Genomic DNA, 18,299 nt, shown 5'->3' with positions numbered 1-18,299 from the left:
TGAAAAATCCTAGGGTTGTTAATTTTCCGGAAAAATAAAATGCGGAAAATTTTCCAGAAAATTTTCCGGAAAATTTTCCGAATTGCGGAAAATATAATATAAAAATGACTAATATCAGTAAACATACTACAAAACATTTCAACCAGTTTAAACTAGTCTATAGGTTTAGTTTTACTTTTAGATTAGAAAAAATGGGGTGAAAATGCCGCTTTATTTAAATTTGCAAACAATATATTAGACAAATCATGGAATGAAAACGTTTTTAATATTTTTCGGAAAAATACGGAAAATTTTCCGGAAAAAAGGCCTCGGTAATTTTCCGCGGAAAATTTTCCGACTTACAACACTAAAAAATCCTAAAGGGAATTTATTCAATGGGGAACCGTTTTGCCATGGCAACGAAAAATGTTTTTGACAACACAAAATATTAAATTTTCCCATTGAAAATAACATGGGATTTTGACCTCAAATTGATCAAAAGTTGATCAGTTTTGATGTTTTTTTTTTGGCAATTTATATCTATTTTTTCTATTTTTGTCATTTTCGAAATTTTGAAATTTGTTAAAATTTTTCACTAGGAATCGTTCAGAATCCCATGTTATTTTCAATGGGAAAATTTAAATTTGTTGTTGTCAAAAAAAATTTTCGTTGCCATGGCAAAACGGTTGCCCATTGAATAAATTCCCTTTAGGATTTTTCAAGTTACATGAAAGTCTACCAATCCCCCGAGTTTGAACAAAATCGGTGGGTTACACTTCGGGATGTCTCCTTGTTAGAGCGGAACGACAATTATTTTATAATCCAGACTTCTTCGGGGAATCGAAATGAGATGTCAGAGGGATTATTTGAGTTGTTAAAAATCATTTCGAGTGTCGTACGTTAAATAACGCGTTACGCGCTTTGTTAATTGTCATTACTAAAATGTAAAGCGCTAACGGAGAAGTCTCTTTCCAACTGTTTGAAATTTAATAATCTCTTTCTTAGGCAGCTTTTACTATTTTTGCTGGCGAAGGGGAATTCTATTTTTAGGCATTGACCATCGCGAGGCGAACGTTAGTGACGCTAGACCCGTTCTCCGCCTTTTCCAAATCGAATCTTAGCCTCGCAAGGAGCGGAACTGAGGCGACCGCCGCTCTAGAATTCTATATTTTCGCCCAATTAGATTTGGGCCGAGTCGCGTTGCGAGAATTTACGATTCCTCGCCTAATTTCTGGCAAATTTCTTTTCTTTCGCGGGCCAATTTCTCATAATTTCCGATAAGTTCGCCCGCGATTCGGTTTGAACGGAAATTAGGATTTCGCGCGGTTCCCTTCTTAATCCGTCATAGCCGCCATTTCGAAAGAAGAAGAAAAACGACGTGTGGGCTAGAAAGAAAACAAGTTGGCAAGCCAAAATATACCTCTCCTCGGAAGAGTTTTTAATTTTCAGAGAAGCGTAACTGCATCCGTGGTTCTGCGGTAGAACGCTCACCTGTCGTGCAAGAGGGCTCGGTTTCGAATCCCGGCCGATTAAAAAATTATACTACACCCAATGACAAAAAGAGGGCGCTTTTGGAAAAACATTTTCCCTGATTCTAAGAAACTGGGTACGCAGTGATTACCCTTTGCCCTGAAAATGCGAACGCGTTCGCAGGCCTGACAGACAGACAGACCCACCCACCCACAGACAGACAGACAAACAGACACGGTGGTTGTATAACCCCTCCTAGGGTGCAAAGTCCCCTCAGAGAGGTAAAAATATCTGCTCCAAAAGAAAAAATGAATCACTGAAATCTCGAAATAAAAAATCTCGATTCCGCTGACACACCATTTTAACGAAGATGAATACTCAGCTTCGTCGTTTGCTGCCGTGGCGGGGGGGGGGGGGAACCCGCCATTTCGTAGTATCAAATACTAGTGGGACAATTTAGTAGTTCCTAATTTTTAAAAAGTTCCCAATCATTAGATGCGCGTGAAAGGTTCCCGATCCCAGAAGCTTTTGTTTTCTATTTTCGTCTTTGACCTTTTCACTTCTCGTTATTTGTTCCATTTTGTACTTCAGATTAAAGAAATTTATCCAAAAACAATGTTTTTCTCTAGTTTTACCTTATTACCTAAATCTTTTAAAAATTACCAGATGCTTTGTCGTCTAACAACGATTAGTAAAATCACGGTTTATATATTTACACAGGTTAGACTACTTGTACCTTCATACGTGCTAGCGTTTTGAGCTCTTAAGTTCTTCTGACAATCAACCCTTTTTTCTACTATGCTACTGGTACGCCCTCTAATGTATATAAACCGTACTAATTAATTTATTATAAATTAAATTTTAATAATTTTTAATTATAAATACACTAATGAGCTACCGTATTTATAATTTGATAATATGTATTTTAAAATGTATTAATTATCTACGATACATTTAAATTTAAAATATTATTTTAACAATAGATGATAGGAGCGGATCCAGGCCATCAAGTAAGGAGGGGCGATCATGGGCATTCAAAAGTCGTCTGCTATTTCTTCACAAATTTAGTTGGCAGGTATTAAAGTAGATGGCGCTATCGTTTCTAAGCTCGAAGCCTATATGGAGCATGAAAATGTAACGTGGAGCTCTCATTTTCGTTTGCTTACACGAAGTACTTTCTACAACTAGAATTTGTGTTATAAATTGTCTTTCACCAAATAAATATAGTTCAATAACTTCCAAAATTGTTATGTTTTTTCAAGTATTCTAAGGGGGGGCGATCGCCTCCATCGCCCCCCCCCTATGGATCCGCCCCTGAGTTGATTATAGTTCAGAAACTTTACACAAGCCGGCGCTGTTGGTGCGAAGTAGATTTTTTTAAATTCTCTAAACGCGGGAGTAGCTCATAAGCGTCCATCTCTGAGCCGAAGTAGTCTAATCTGTGTAAATATATAAACCGTGGTAAAATCTTGCCGAAAACATAATAATTTTTTATATTTAAAGGGAATATAACCTCAGGTATTTGTTGGCGCCACTGTACAGGAAAATTTAAAAAAATGAAGGGGTCTTCCATAAATATTTCTTGGCAGATTATATTATATTCCCTTTTGAAGCCTTTAATTCAGGTGGCCGGGTTACAATGCGTGGGAGGGTGGTGGCAAGCCCTGCATGCCACGCGATCGAGCCAACAGCTCCCTACACTAACTATTACCGTTAACCCCAACAAGTTTTTATGGAAGGGGAAACTGAAGAACTCGGGGGAAAACCCCTTAAACCAGTGGGGAGAGAACTTGCAAACTCAACGCGGAAGGAGTTGTTCCGAGTTTTCACCCAGTGGAAGCTATTGCCTATCTTTGAAATTTTCTGAGAAAGACAAATAACAAGGTAAGGATTGGAAAAATCAAGCTTCAATTAACTTTCTTTATTGAATAATAATTATTTCCAGTTCATCGGGAATTTTCGTCAATGAAATAACGTTCATACAAAATAAATGAATTTAAAAAAATACTCCATTATTCATATATAGAGATGTTATGATATACAATTTGGAAATGTACGCCTAATGGAAATAAATTATCTTTTTATTTTTGCGAATTTTCTGATACTTGGGTTGAAATAGATTAATGTGGACGTCCATAGACAACGAAGAATGCCCAATTTTTGGACACAAATGAAAGCATATTTCGCTGTATCGTGGTGTTTCATTTTCCGTAAATTCTCCGCGAAAAATGTTCAGCGCATTATGAAGTAAATTTAATGTGGGTCACAGTCATTTTGTCGCTACATGGAAAAGTCATTAGGTAAATTTAACAACTGCTCGTTATAAGCGTATCGTCGCCGCTGACGGGGATAAATGACTTCCGAAGCGAATTTCGGGGAAAAAGGAAAACAAATATGAGGCAAACTCCGAAATGCTCTTTATTACACGCGAGGAACGAGACCAAAAAATGGATTAGCACTGCATCGCGGAAATTGCAACGTTGCTACTTCAATGCCTCGCTTTAGTGGGTTAACGCGGGACGGTACCGTTCGTTTGAGGGGAAGTTGCGCTGGCTTAGGTGCCAACGGTTTGACGAATGCATCTACCAGCGTCATTAATATTTGGAAACCTGCCTTTTTTCTCTCATTCGCCGCTCCCAAAATGATTTGTAATTGAATTAAATGCGAGCTTGATGCGTCCTTTTTACTAGCGTATCTTTAGTCGAAACCATCGTTAATTTCCAAAACGCGGGCTATACTTAGCAACATTGAGACGTTAAAATAAAAATGTAGAACATTTCTATGACAAGTATACGTTTGTACCAAAATACGCGTAATTAATGAACGTACTAGTTATCCTCAGTAGCGCGGTTCGTACTTTATATTCTAAATATCAGCATTAAGTCGAATAAAGGACCCCGATTTGGCTTCTATAAAAATAGCTGCCAAACGAAACGGCGAATAAAATAAAATATTCATATATCTCTCTTTTGGCCGAAAATCTCAGGTAATGTTTCTATTTACATATAAAACAGAAATTGGTCTTTGGTCAAGAAATTCAGTTTTCTTTAAAAGGCCAACGCTATAGGAAATAGCCATGTTTTCTAGTTTTGGAAGGTAGCGAGTCAGAAACCATCACACGTGGGAAAAGGAAATTTGTGCGATAGAGCTGTTTCCTTTTTGGGAATATACCAGTTTTGTATACTCGGCTTTTGTAAAATAACATTTGAATTTCCGGTGACTTTATATTTCAAAGCGGAAAAACCTACGGCTTCCTTTGACGCGTTGCCCTAAGGTATTTCTTAATTAAACTATTCTTCTCGCGTATGGCCATGAAAACGTGTAACAAAACTAGAACTAAATGATGAGATTTAATCTGATATAGACAAAATATTTATACTCAGTTGCGGGTTAAGAAAGGCAAAATATATAGTACATTTGGCGGAAAGATACTAGCACTAATTTCCGGTAAATCGCCTATTTTCTGTGGAATTCCAGAAGGTTTCTACGCTTGTTATATTAATCCAATTTAGAAATGTGCATTGCGTAAATTTCAAAGTGATCAATAAATATTTAATGTAGATTATTATTTTTAAGCTTCATTATAGCGTATTTTTAGTATTCTCTATTTAAATTAACATGGGAAAATTCCAGATTCTACGAAATATTAAAAAATTTTCAAGAAAAATTTTTTATAAAAAAAAAACAAAAGTTGGTTAGATTTTTCCCATGTTAATTTACATAGAGAAATGTTCTATTTTACTTTTCAAAAACGTTTTCGGCTTCCATGGCAAAACTAAAGCCCGTAGCAACATTTCCCTTTAGCGTTTTTTGAGTTATATGAAAATCTACTTAACTCCCGAGTTTAAACAAAATCGGTGAGTTACACCTCGGGTAGTACTTTTATTTTTAGTTAAGTCATTTTACACTTTGACTTAGATTAAATTGAGAGTTAATTTTTCAGTTTCCCATCTATTTTTGGGCTATTTAATTCTAGTTCTTTCGCTTATGCCGCCATCTTGAAAAATGGTGGCTTTACTGTTAAATAATATAATAATAATAATAATGTTTTAATTTAGGATTAAAAAGCTGTACACTTATTGGGCCCTGATACGCGATACAAAAGATACTATAACGCTCGAAACAAAAGAAACTATTTACATTAATATTAATTGATGACTTAGGCCTAAGGTGGTGCCTTGGGTATTAGCCTAGCTGATTATTATTATTATTATTATTATAGTGCCCGAAAAACGAAAATAAAAAAACAGAATTCCACAAAAAAAAGATACATATGAAGCGACAGTAATAAAATTTAAAAAACAGGCTATTTTGTAAGTAATGCTGAAATGAACAACAGTTCAGCCCCAGTTTTTATGTGTATCTAATCGACACTTGAATGCGTATTGCCGATAGTTGTATCACAGTATAGCAGGTTCGACTAAATTTTAGTTTACTATACAAAAACCATTTCTTGATAATACTATTTGTGTTTTGTTTTTAACCTTTCTAATCGAGCCAAATATTAATTTACGTATTTATAGATACCGCTTTCGTTTTTCAAACTTTATGTTTTTTAATAGAAGAAGGAATTTGGTATTTTTGGGCGGGTGGTGTGGTTGACAGTTAAGTGTATATAGTTCTCGCGGACCATAAATTTATATAGAGATAAATCTAATGCGTAAATTATTTTAATCACTAGTCCACGAGCCGTCTGAATCGCCCTGTCAGAGTTAATACATATACTTCGAGACTTTACGACTGAAAATCTTTTACCGCTTTATTTTATTAAATTTTCTCCAGGAAAGGAAAATAAAATCGCGTTTGATCAGAACAACGCCACGAAAGATATTGTTGCCATCTAGTGTGTATAATGTTCGGAAAGCGGATGTATTAAGGAGAAGGCGCCATTACGGCGCACCGTTCCCCGTTCTTCGAACACCGTGGTTTTTCGAAGTAACACATTTATCAGACGATTTAGGCAGTTCTTAATGCCGGAAACTTTTCAATGCGAGTGGCTTTTGCCTTCGTGAGTTACTGCCGCGAAAAGCCTATCAATATTTGGTGCAAAAAAAAACACATTCGGGAATGGAAATCCCTCCTAATATATGGTGGCGAGAGAAAAGTTGACGTTATCTTTGGCCATAAAATCGCATTAAAGTTGGGCATTATAGTCTATAAAGTTAAAAATTACGACGCGAACTTTTTCATCATTTGTGGAATTATTCAAATAATATTTAATACAGTTCGTCCAAAAATATTAATAGCTTCCGTCTACGTAAAATATACAAATATACTAAAACGGCCTCAAACTGCTTTGATAGCGATAGCTCTTAGACCAAAAAAATCGGTGGAAATATATAATTTCATTACTCATTGGTCACTATAAGCTGTAGCTTTGAATGTACTAAAGTTATTACGTCACGTATTACCAATTTTGCATTTCAAAAGGCTGTACTTACAAGGAGAGTACCCGAGGTGTTTATTGCCGATTTTGTTCAAAGTCGGGCGTAATGTAGACCTATATGAGATATGAAATATTCCAAAAGGAGACGTTGCACTACCCATTCGATTTGCCATGGCAACCTAAAATGTTTTTGACCACTCAAAACAAAAATAAGATTTTTTCCTTATTTTACCCAAAAATTGTTATAATTTTACCCCAAAAATGTTCCAATCTACCCAAACTTGGTGAAATTTACTTAAATGTGGTCCAAATTAACCATTTCGTTATTTAAAATGTTTTTGAAACATTTTCGTTAAACCCCGAAAATCCCATGCTTTTTTAAATGAAGATTTTTTGTTTGAAGTGGTCCAAAACAATTTCGGTCGCCATGGCAAATCAAATGGGTAGTGCAACGTCTCCTTTGGGGAAATTTCATCTATCATAAAGGTCTACATTACGCCCGACTTTGAACAAAATCGGCAATAAACACCTCGAGTACTCTCCTTGTCAGTTTAATATTCAAGTACTCGGTGTAAAAATTTTTAGTTAGCTCTTCGTTTCTTTAAGTGACTTACCGTTGGCTCCCGTTTATCGTGACGATTAGGTTCAAGCCATTAAAATAATAAATAAAAAATTAAGCTATTTAATTACGCTTAATCTTGGCAGTATTTGGATTCCATTTAAGAGGAGGCTTTAAATTTTCTCGTTCCCTATTCTACTGAACCATGACTTGGGATAATTAGCGGATTCGTCATCTTCGCTTACATCCAAATTCAACGCGGAGGGAACTAAACCCTCCCGATAGACCCGTTTTCCCCAAAACGGGGAAACGATTACCGGACGACCCCGATAGTCCGAGAGTATACGATAGCCTAAAGCCGTCCCTTTCAATTGGAGGTACAAGCAGTCTCGGACTTTGAAAAGAGCGGAATTCGACTGGTTAAGAGCCCATCACCAACTTTGTAAAACTTGCAAAATTTCCTTTTACGGGTTCAATTCGAGGGAATAAAGCGTCTATTTTTAAAAGTTCAAAGGAAATCCCAAATGAACGGGTTTGACGGTAGAAAGGCCGGGCTATCGAGGTCCAATATATTTCCCCAGTAAAGCTATAACAGGTAATCCCCTCTTTCTCTTCGGATGCTGGCCGCCGTCTCCGCGCTGTTACTTGGCAACAGTTGCTATGACGATATTGCCCGGGTTTCATTGAGCCCTCTAGGTTTATTATAAAACATTTCGAACTGACCTTCCGAGATCCGCGGCCTGCCGAGAATGAGGGCAGCTGCCATAAGGGCATACGTACAGCTGCCCTTTTTCACTAAGCGCCTTGTTTTGGCTCGAGAAGATTTTGATTTATACCGCGGGATTTTGTCGGAGAAAGGATAAACAACAATAGGGTGTTATTTTTGCGACGTAAAAAAGCTTTCTTTACGGCAAAAACAATGAAGCGGACGCATCGGGGGGTTCCTCCACGGACAAACAATATTAAGTTTTGTATACATTAAGACTATATAAACGCCTAGGAGCAACAAACACAAGGAGAACGCAGCTAGCCTTTAGACACGCTAACGAAGGGTTGTGTACGAATTTCATTGGACGAGTTTCACGAGCCTTTACGCTGAACGTTTTACGGGCGGGGGAGAAGACAATTTCCGAATTTTCCCCTTCCGACGGCAGCAGGCGCTAAAGCGTCTAGCCAATGAAAAACGTACACAAGAAAATCCAAGACTTTTGACGGGTTGCGTTCTCCTTGTGTGGGGTGTTGTGTTTGTTGCTCCTAGATAAACGCTAACGTCGTAAGTGGGAAGTGGGAAACATATGCCCTGCGCTACTTGTATTTACGCGTAGCTCCCTGTAGGTTTCACATCGCTTTAAATAAATGGAATGAATAAATTCTTTATAGTAACCTCTAAAAAATGTTTACTCTCTATACCATTGAAAATTTTTTGTAGAATGCTCAACTCAAATATTTAGCTTTACTATATTCAAAAAGCGCCTTTTTAGGAATTCACAGACTTCGAGTGAAATGCAAAATTTTAAAATCGCGAATACGAAATTTCATATTCACATTATATTTGCATTTCCCGCAACTTGAAATAGCTCTTTATATAAAATACGATAGGTCACGTGATTACGTTAGATTCGTCGTGCAGTTAAAGTTAGAGAGCGCGCGCATATTTTTGTTTTGTTGAGCTCGCGCATATTTTTGTTTTGTTGAGCTCGCGCGAAAACGCACGAGACCCTCTACACGGATATATTAGGCAGCACGCGCTCCAAAATATAACACTTTTTATACATGTATGCGTATATATTATTTTATAGAAAGAGCTATTACTCTTGGAAAATGGCTTTCAATACTTTTCAAGCAGACTTAACTATTATTAATATTAACCGGATATCCAATAGCTCTTTCTATAAAATAATATATACGCATACATGTATAAAAAGTGTTAATATTTGGAGCGCGCGATTCCTAATATATCCGTGTAGAGGGTCTCGCGCGTTTTCCCGCGAGCTCAACAAAAACAAAAATATGCGCGCGCTCTCTAACTTTAACTGCACGATGAATCTAACGTAATCACGTGACCTCTCGTATTTTATATAAAGAGCTATTCCTAATTTCAAAGTCGACGTTTTTAATAGTTGATTTTATCAAAGATAATTTAAACTCGTACCCTAGATTCGAATACTGAGAGCTTTCCCATTGACGGTTTTGTTACGAAGCGTTTACCCTTTTCCGGCACGTGACCTCAGAAAAATCGGGCTCCATCGGTTGCGGCACGGCCAACTTCGATCACGCGCTGCCGCGCTATATAGCGTGGCAGCGCGTGATCGAAGTTGGCCGTGTTTGCGGTAAGGCGCAAGCCATGGAGCGAATTGTTTTTGAGTTCCGGCGGGAAGTGGGTAAACGCTATCGGCAACGCGCGAGAGAGTGATTTCGAATCTAGGGTACGAGTTTAAATTATCTTTGATTTTATAAACAATAGAAATTGGTCTTGCCCAACTTGTTAAAATATATCTCTTACGTCACAAGACCCAGCTTTATTCACACGAGCAATTTGCACGCGCTCTAGATAAAGCTATATTCCTCGAGACTGTAGCGCGCGCTCGTAGACTTGTACCGTGACGTAATAGAAACAATGAAAGAAGAAGACTTTATCGGCGGAGTGGTTAGCACTTTCGCCTCGCAACAAGAGGAGCCGGGTTCGATCCCAACTTGTGGCACTGGGTGAAAACACGGAAGAACTCCTTACGCGTTGAGTTTTCAAATTCTCTCCCCACTGGTTAAAGGGGTTTTCCCCCCAGGTCTTCGGTTTCCCCTTCCATAAAAACTTTTTGAGGTTAACGGTAATAGTTAGTGTAGGGAGCTGTTGGCTAGCGTGGCATTGAGGGCTTGCCACCACCCTCCTACGCGTTGTAACCAGGCCACCTGAATTAATGGCTTTAAAAGTCGCTTCATGACTTAGGCCTAAGGTGGTGCTTTGGGTGTTAGCCTAGCTGATTATTATTAAAACTATTACTTAGAGAATTCAGTTTTAAATACAGGATCGATAGAAACTATTTTCATTGAAGAAGAAACTGTTGCGGGGGTAAAGTTTCTAACAGACGCTATAAAACATGTATATTTTAAAGCTGATGTTTCTGTTTAAAATGCTAATTTCCGGATAAGCCCAGTCGGGAAACTAAAGATTGTCTGGGAAAGTCGGGCTTTTCAAGCCGTGACTAAGCATACACGGGGCACCTTCTGTCAGCCATGGCCTTTTGATTAATTACTCTCATCACAAACCGTATTATGCATACGCGATGCGTTTTACGCGCCAGAGACAGCAAGCTGGTACTTAAGTCGACGTGATAGACTTCTTTAGCAACGTATTTCCCATTAGATTACCAAATAATTAAGTGTTAAACATATTGTATAATATGTGCTCAAACTGAGCCTTGTCAAAGAGTACATGATTTCGGGGAAGCTTAACCTTAGGGGTTATTTAAACTTTCAGAAAGTTTCTAAATATATGTTTGGATAGGTTTCTCCGTTTGTACACAGTGTCGAATTTACCTATTAGCTTATCGAGTTGGTGCTCAGGGCCTCATATTCTGAAAACGGCTTGGTTTCAAAATCAGATTAAAATTAATTTTGGGCCTCGGGTGACAGCGCTGCATCGATGATTTTTAGTTCTTGAAATTAACTTGTTTAGAGCTTACAAAGATTTGTTATCGCCCCCTAGCGACGTTTGGAGAAACAATGAAAAACATCGGCCACTGTAAACCGAGTTAATAATACCTACAATTGCGTAGTTAATAATAATTTCGTGGTTAATCAAAGAGATAGATATCGCTTTAACTGGCTCCCATGTTCTCGGAATTTCAATAAATTCATTCGTTTCCTTTCCGAAATTCTAATAACGCGTAACCCTCCAAAATGTTGATTCGCCCGTCAAAGTCCAATCTTTAATAATCGACAAACTCGCCCAATAGTCAGAAAGCGCGGGAAACCACAGAAAACATTCGAAAATCTGATACTACCAAACATTTATCCAAAAATTTAGAAAGCACTTTAACTGCCCAAAATTCAGAAGCCACCTTAACTGGTCAAAATTTAAGCCACCATAAGTGCTCAAAATTGAGAAACAACCTTAACTGCACAAAATTCAGAAACCACCTTAACTGCCCAAAATTCAGAAACCACCTTAACTGCCCAAAATTCAGAAAACACATTAACTGCCCAAAATTCAGAAACCACCTTAACTGCCCAAACTTCAGAAACCACCTTAACTGCTCAAAATTCAGAAACCACTTTAACTGCACAAAATTCAGAAACCACATTAACTACCCAAAATTCCTAAACCACCTTAACTGCCCAAATTTCAGAAACAACCTTAACTGCTCAAAATTTAAGACACCATAAGTGCTCAAAATTCAGAAACCACTTTAACTGCACAAAATTCAGAAACCACATTAACTGCCCTAAATTTAGGAACCACATTAACTGCCAAAAATTCGGAAACCACATTAACTGCACCAAATTCAGACCCACATTAACTACCCAAAATTCAGAAACCACCTTAACTGCCCAAACTTCAGAAACCACCTTAACTGCTCAAAATTCAGAAACCACCTTAACTGCCCTAAATTTAGGAACCACTTTAACTGCAATAAATTCAGAAACCACATTAACTACCCAAAATTCAGAAACCACATTAACTACCCAAAATTCAGAAACCACCTTAACTGCCCAAACTTCAGAAACCACCATAAGTGCCCAAAATTCAGAAGCCACCTTAACTGCTCAAAATTTAAGACACCATAAGTGCTCAAAATTCAGAAACCACATTAACTGCACAAAATTCAGAAACCACCTTAACTGCCCTAAATTTAGGAACCACATTAACTGCACAAATTTCAGAAACCACATTAACTGACCAAAATTCAGAAACAACCGAAACTTCCCTATATTCAGAAACAACCAAAATTTCCCAATATTCAGAAACAACCGAACCCGCCCAGTATGCAGAAACATCTGAAACTGCCGAAATCGTGTAAACTACCTAGACTACCAAAAGCGCATATTTCATTATGAAAACTAGGAAACCACAAAATGTGTAATTTAACTCATAGGCGCGAAACCCACCACAAAATACATCCCCTTGCCTAATCCGTCACTAGCTACAGGTCGTCAACAGAAACCCGGGAAGTTCAAAATTAAAACAATAAGCAGTGTACTTACTAGGAGAAAGAAGCAAGATGGCCAAAGCGATCAAGGATGAGATGGACACGATGACTACGAGGGAAATGCCAATTCCTCTCCAGTTCCGTTCATCTATGGAAGGCAACGATTCCTCCTGTCCAAAGAGAAAAAAAAGTTACTTTCTTAAAAAGTGGCAGTACGCTTTCAACAATCATACACTCTCTTTGCGCGTTTTGGACGTCAATGAGACAATATAACCAACAATTCCCGTAACTACAGACATGATGCGATTGAATATAGTTCTTACGTTTCCGTTTCGGAACTAACTCGTAAATGTATCAGCGTTAACTACGCGTTTACTTGGTGAAATCTAATAGTCCGCTAAAATTTGCGCAAGGTCATTTGAAGGACACCGATATTTTACGTGACAACAGCCAGTGGGGAACCTAACCCACCTATTAATAGCTGGCAAAGTCTCGTAAAGAATTTGACAAAATTCTACGCGAAAACGAGGTATAAACTGGCCCAAAAGCATTTTCGTGTTAAACAGTTTCCAGAAATGTTTTTCGTAAGTGCTTATTTGATGGAAGGACTAAGGTTTTTGCTCTAATTTTCCTTTTGAAAAATACGATAAATGCCCAAAGCGGTTTAACGGGGCCTGCCCCACTTTCACATAATTTCTTAAACGACCTCATTTCGTCGATTAGTTGAATTGGCAACCTTTGAACAAAGCGCTTTCTTTGAAAAGCCTCCAGTCATTTACTTGATTTTTTCCCCATTACGCAAACGCGGTGTGCCCCAAACACACGCTACCATCATTTTGTGGCGCCGAACTTCGGAATCAGGTGGCGTTTTTAACTTCCTTTTCAAAAAGAGTTGACGAACTAGTAAAGGTTAACTGTTCTTTTATTATAACTTGGTGACTCGAAAGGAAGCGCTGATAACCGAATTATGCAAATGGCGGTCGAAGCCCCAAAACTACCGTCGACTTAAATCTATTACCCTTTCGCGAAGTCGTTTCTATAGCTTGACCATCACTGATTTAATTTTTTTGATAAAGGTTTAAGGCGTTAACATTTAATAGTAGCGAAAATAAGTGGCTATTTTTATACATTTTATATTATGTTCTAAATGTTTTGGGCTCAAGTGAGTAATAAAATTAAATCGGGTCATTAAATCCTCAGCGCGGAAATGGTGACGATTTTCTAATTCAAATCAAGCCTTTCCGGTGCCTATATATATTACATTATTGATCCAAGATTACGGGCGAAATTTACATTTATCGTCTAACTGGGACCAAACTTGCTGAAAAACGGAAGATAAGAATAAAATATTTTTCGTCTTTTATCGAGCCAGTAGAATATTTTCAGATTTGGCGAATTCGAACTAAGCTAATGAGGCCTCCAGTAAACTATTTAAAATTCACGAAACTTTCGCGTAGTTTAATGCTTGGAAAAAAGCTTTTATTAAAAAATAAATCGAGATGGTTATTTAAAGTTATTCGAAATAACTAAATTTATTTGCTTAATAGGCGTTCGATAAAGGGGATGACGAAAAAGCGAAGATGCTGGTAGGTAGTGGAAAAGTAACAGAAATTAGGCGAATGAAGTGAAACTGATGGTTTCACCGGGGAAAAATAAATTTCGGCGTGGTTGAAATTCCGTAAAGGCCATTTAAAAGTCTGGCCTCTCAATAATAATAATAATAATAATAATAATAATAATCCTAGGGCAGGCGTCCCAATAGGTTTCGGTTATGACGCGCTCCGGTTTAAGTACTTTCGGCGCCAGATAAGCGGGAGCCCTGGCAAGAGCAGCGAACGCGAGGTTCTTGGAAGCCGGAGGAAAAGGGCTCGGATTGAATAGAAGAGAGAAATCGATGTTTAAAGGGTTGCTAAGCAACAGATAGGGATGAGAATGCGAGGAGAGGTGAGCCCAGCCACCGTCCAAAAGAACTATGATCGAAAGGGAGGCTGCGGAGGAGGAGGGAACTATATTATTAACCAACTCGTCAGGATGACATCCGGTCCGTGGGCGCGAAACGCTTAACGACGACGCGAAATGTTACTTTTTGTTTGAGTTGCGGTTGTCAAATTGGAGACTTCCTCGCGAGCAACCAAAAGATACGACGGCTCTCCGTGTCCTGACGCTCTCAATTTCTCGGAAGAAATTGTCAGTCTCGTCAATGAACTTTCAGGAAAATCGCCGAGTCGCTATAATGAACCTACTCGCGCGCGTGCGTCAACAATTCCTCAATTGGTAACGGGTGTCCGCGTTATATTTGATTATAATACGGAAAGTTTCAGTTCACGCAAATCCTTTTACAAAATTTCGTCTCTCATATACGGGCGATTAGGTTTTAAAGCTCTGGGCTAGTTAAATTTTGGGTTTCAATAAATACATACTGAAAAAGGTTGAGAATATTCAAAATTCGAACTCTCTAACTTTAGTTGTTCTATTTGTCTAAATGATGCGGCCCTTTTAACAGCGATACGAGGGAAATTGAACCGCCACAGATAACCACTAGCCTCCCTACACTTAACTATCGTTTCAAAACATTTGTTTTTTCTTAGAAGTTTCATTTAAACCAAGGAATACCTCCGCGTATTGTTCCATACCAGAGTGACTGAGAAAAATCATATCAGCTCGGGCAGGAATCGAACCTACGACCTTTGGGTTACCGTCCCAACGCCATTACCATTGTTTTTTCTGTTCGCGCCAACAGCTGGGCGAACCACTCCACCTCCCAAATTGCATAAACATTTCCACCGGCTTGGATTATTTGTTTGCAAGATAAATGTTTTATCCTTTTAAAAGTATCCTCTATTTTTGAAAAGCTTTATCATTCCGAATATTTCATTTTGTTTGGCGCGGTTTTCGCCAGCATATTTATATTAATAACTCAACGATATTTCACTTTGGTTGTAAATAGGGTTGTGTTTCGTTATATTCAGAGTAGATATTTAGTTGTAAATAGGCTTTATGTGTCTTAATATCCACAGTAGGGACATTTTTCTTCCAACAACGCTTATATTTTCCTGATTTATTTTGCACCGTCGTAGTGTTCATTTTGGCTTTCTCTCGGGTATCCAAGAACTCTTATTTCGATCAAGGACAGTAGATACAGGGACGAGAAAGTGTATTGGCGGCCTCTGTTGGAATATATTACCTAAAACGACCTAAACGCAAGGAGAGTTAGTTGTAAACAAAAAAAATGGCGGTCACCTAATTTTTGCGGCTCTTGACGAGGCTTAAGTGTTCAAAACAAATGGGCATTTTTTTATTTACGCTCGTAGTTTTATTTTTAATTTAACATCAAAATGGTAAAAACTAACTACAATAATACGGTCCATGGTGAACCACGTCTTAACAATGGCTGCGGTTTGTTTACATCTAACTCCCCGTGAATATGAAGACGTTTAAAATCGAAAAAAAAATTCCTGCTTTCTCGTCCCTGTATCTACTGTCCTTGTTTCGATGGAGTTTCCCCTGCGATGTACGCGACCTTTAAGTAAGAATATGAACGTGTTTCTACCTTATAATAAGAGTTTTATTTCCCGTTGGTCCTTCTTGCCAGCGTTGCCAGTTGGAACGTTTTTAAATAGGCTTCTTTAAAAGTATTATGTGATAATAAATGCCTTGACGCGAAACGATTGCTTAGGGTGGTTTAGTGGGTTTCATTCGAGGGTGAAACTTGTCAAATTGAAACGGCCCTTGAACTACGCGAACTAAAATAGACCATTTTGGAAGAAATAAACTATTTTGAGTAAAATATGTGGTACTTCTTCCGAAAAGCATCATAGGGGAGAAAGAGAAAAAGTAGCTAACCAACAAAACAAATATTTTCGGGGAGTTTTAATTAGTTTTTCGTGTAGTTCGAAAGTTCTCATAGCTCTTACAATTTTATGTTTTCCATCACCTAGTGCTCTTGTCGATAAGTTTTGAATATTTAAAATAAGCAAATAAACCGAATGGGGATATACCTCTTACAAAGCATCCGGTGTATATTGGATTACGCTAATCAAAGCTGGAAATCAATTTATTCCGCCTGAAAATCTCATTATGGTTTCAATACTTTACGAATAATTTTGAAAATATACTTTATGAAAAGTTGCGATAGCTATTTCTAATCATCGAAAAATAAAATTGTTGCGTAAAATATTTGTTATTCTAAATTATTTAATATAAAAATTATTAAAAAATATTTCGATTACTTTAAGGAGTTTCAATTCTATTTATTTAAAATTACGCTAAAATGTTATCCTTTCTTTAAAGAAATGTGTGAAAATTTTAGTATTTTCTATTTGTGTTAGAGAGCGTCACTTGCAGCTGGCAAATCTAATTTTCTTGCCCGCACGCCGTTTTCGCAGTTAGTTCTCTCAATTACATTCCGTTTTACCTTTAAAATTACATTATCCGTAACACAGTTCTGAAATATTTTTATATAATTAAACCAAATATACAAGAGCCGAAATTATTGTCCGATATCACTCTAATAATCGCAATAGACATATTTTTCTTCTTGTGTCACGCAACGCGGACGGTTGGCTTACCATCTATGATTATTACGGTACATGAAACAATACAGCTCGTCTACTCACAGACTTCAGACCGGCAATGCTCATGGTTACGAGTTAGATAAAGAGTTAGCGAGGTAAAATTTAAATGCCGAATCTTCGGTAAGCGAGTGTTAGTGATCTTCCAAGTTTCTTCGCAACTGCAAATGCGACAAAAAAAGAAGACCTGTAATTTTTATTAAAGCTTAATTCTATATAAAGCTAGTACGAGTACGTATATGAAAGTGCAGCGAGCTACAGGTTTCAAAGCCAAAGCGTGAAGCCATTGATATGCAATAATCTGTTATCGGCTTCCAAGACATGCCATTTAAGCTTTGAAAAGCAACGGGTGAGATCTACGATTTTGCTAAGCGAAGCATTTTTCCCATAGCGTCGCCGATATGAAAAGAGGGTGAATGGCTGCTAATGGAAAAGGGTCGCGGAGAATGGCACTAATCTATCTAGTTGAGAAGCCCGTGGCGATCGGTCCGCGGATAGAGAAAGTAATTGGTGATATATTAAAGCTGATGAGCAGGTGGGAAATGGGTGATCTAGCTAATGCATTTTTTTTTGCTTTTAACTAATATATCATTCATGCGAAGAATGTATTCGGGTTAACGGGGAATACGCAGCCAGTAGCCTGTTCGCCTGGTGAATCCCGGAAGAATATCCCGCCTCCTTTCCTCGTGTAATACTTCCTCATTCCCCCGGTAAGGCACGATCGCGAGCTATCTCTTCGTGTAGGCGGAGAAAATCTTCCCGAAATCATAAAATCAGAGGCTACATTCATATATTCTCCGTTAACCCGACTACATTCCTGTTAAAGTGGAACGGCCAAACTTTTACAAATATCGCCTTATCTCCGTATCAAAAGATCAACAAGACGTTTAATACGCTTACACGTACCTTATTTTGTCTTGAAAAAATAGTTTTTGGCCTAAAAAGTTGAAACGCAAAATAACGCCAAGTATTTAGTTTGGAATTTTCGCCGCCATCTTAAGGTGTATCGCCCGCGCCAGCGGCACCTTGGTAAGCGATTTGCGAAGTATCCTAACTTTTAAAATCGCGCAATTTAGGCTTAGGTCTCGTATAACTGGAACGAGCCGCGCGTGCAAAACAAATCTTTCACGTCTTCAGCAGCGCGCGCTTTTATGTTGTTTTTCTGTCTCGCCGATTTCTCACCAGGT

The 18,299-nt window shown here is 38.0% G+C and overlaps 1 protein-coding gene across 1 annotated transcript in view; it reads right to left on the bottom strand.

The window, feature by feature from the left end:
• LOC149947989 (dipeptidyl peptidase 4-like) overlaps positions 1–18,299 on the bottom strand; it is a 49,719-nt gene that overhangs the window by 24,957 nt on the left and 6,463 nt on the right. The window contains exon 2 of the mRNA XM_090171004.1: positions 12,597–12,711. Coding sequence (XP_090027130.1) covers positions 12,597–12,711 — 115 coding nt within the window. The remainder of the gene's footprint in view (positions 1–12,596; positions 12,712–18,299) is intronic.

Source organism: Leiobunum rupestre, chromosome 4, assembly GCF_980474605.1.
Source record: "Leiobunum rupestre chromosome 4, qqLeiRupe1.1.hap1, whole genome shotgun sequence".
NCBI classification, from domain to species: Eukaryota; Metazoa; Arthropoda; class Arachnida; order Opiliones; family Sclerosomatidae; genus Leiobunum; species Leiobunum rupestre.
Note: the sequence above shows the minus strand (reverse complement) of the source record. Positions and strands in the feature narration are given on the sequence as shown.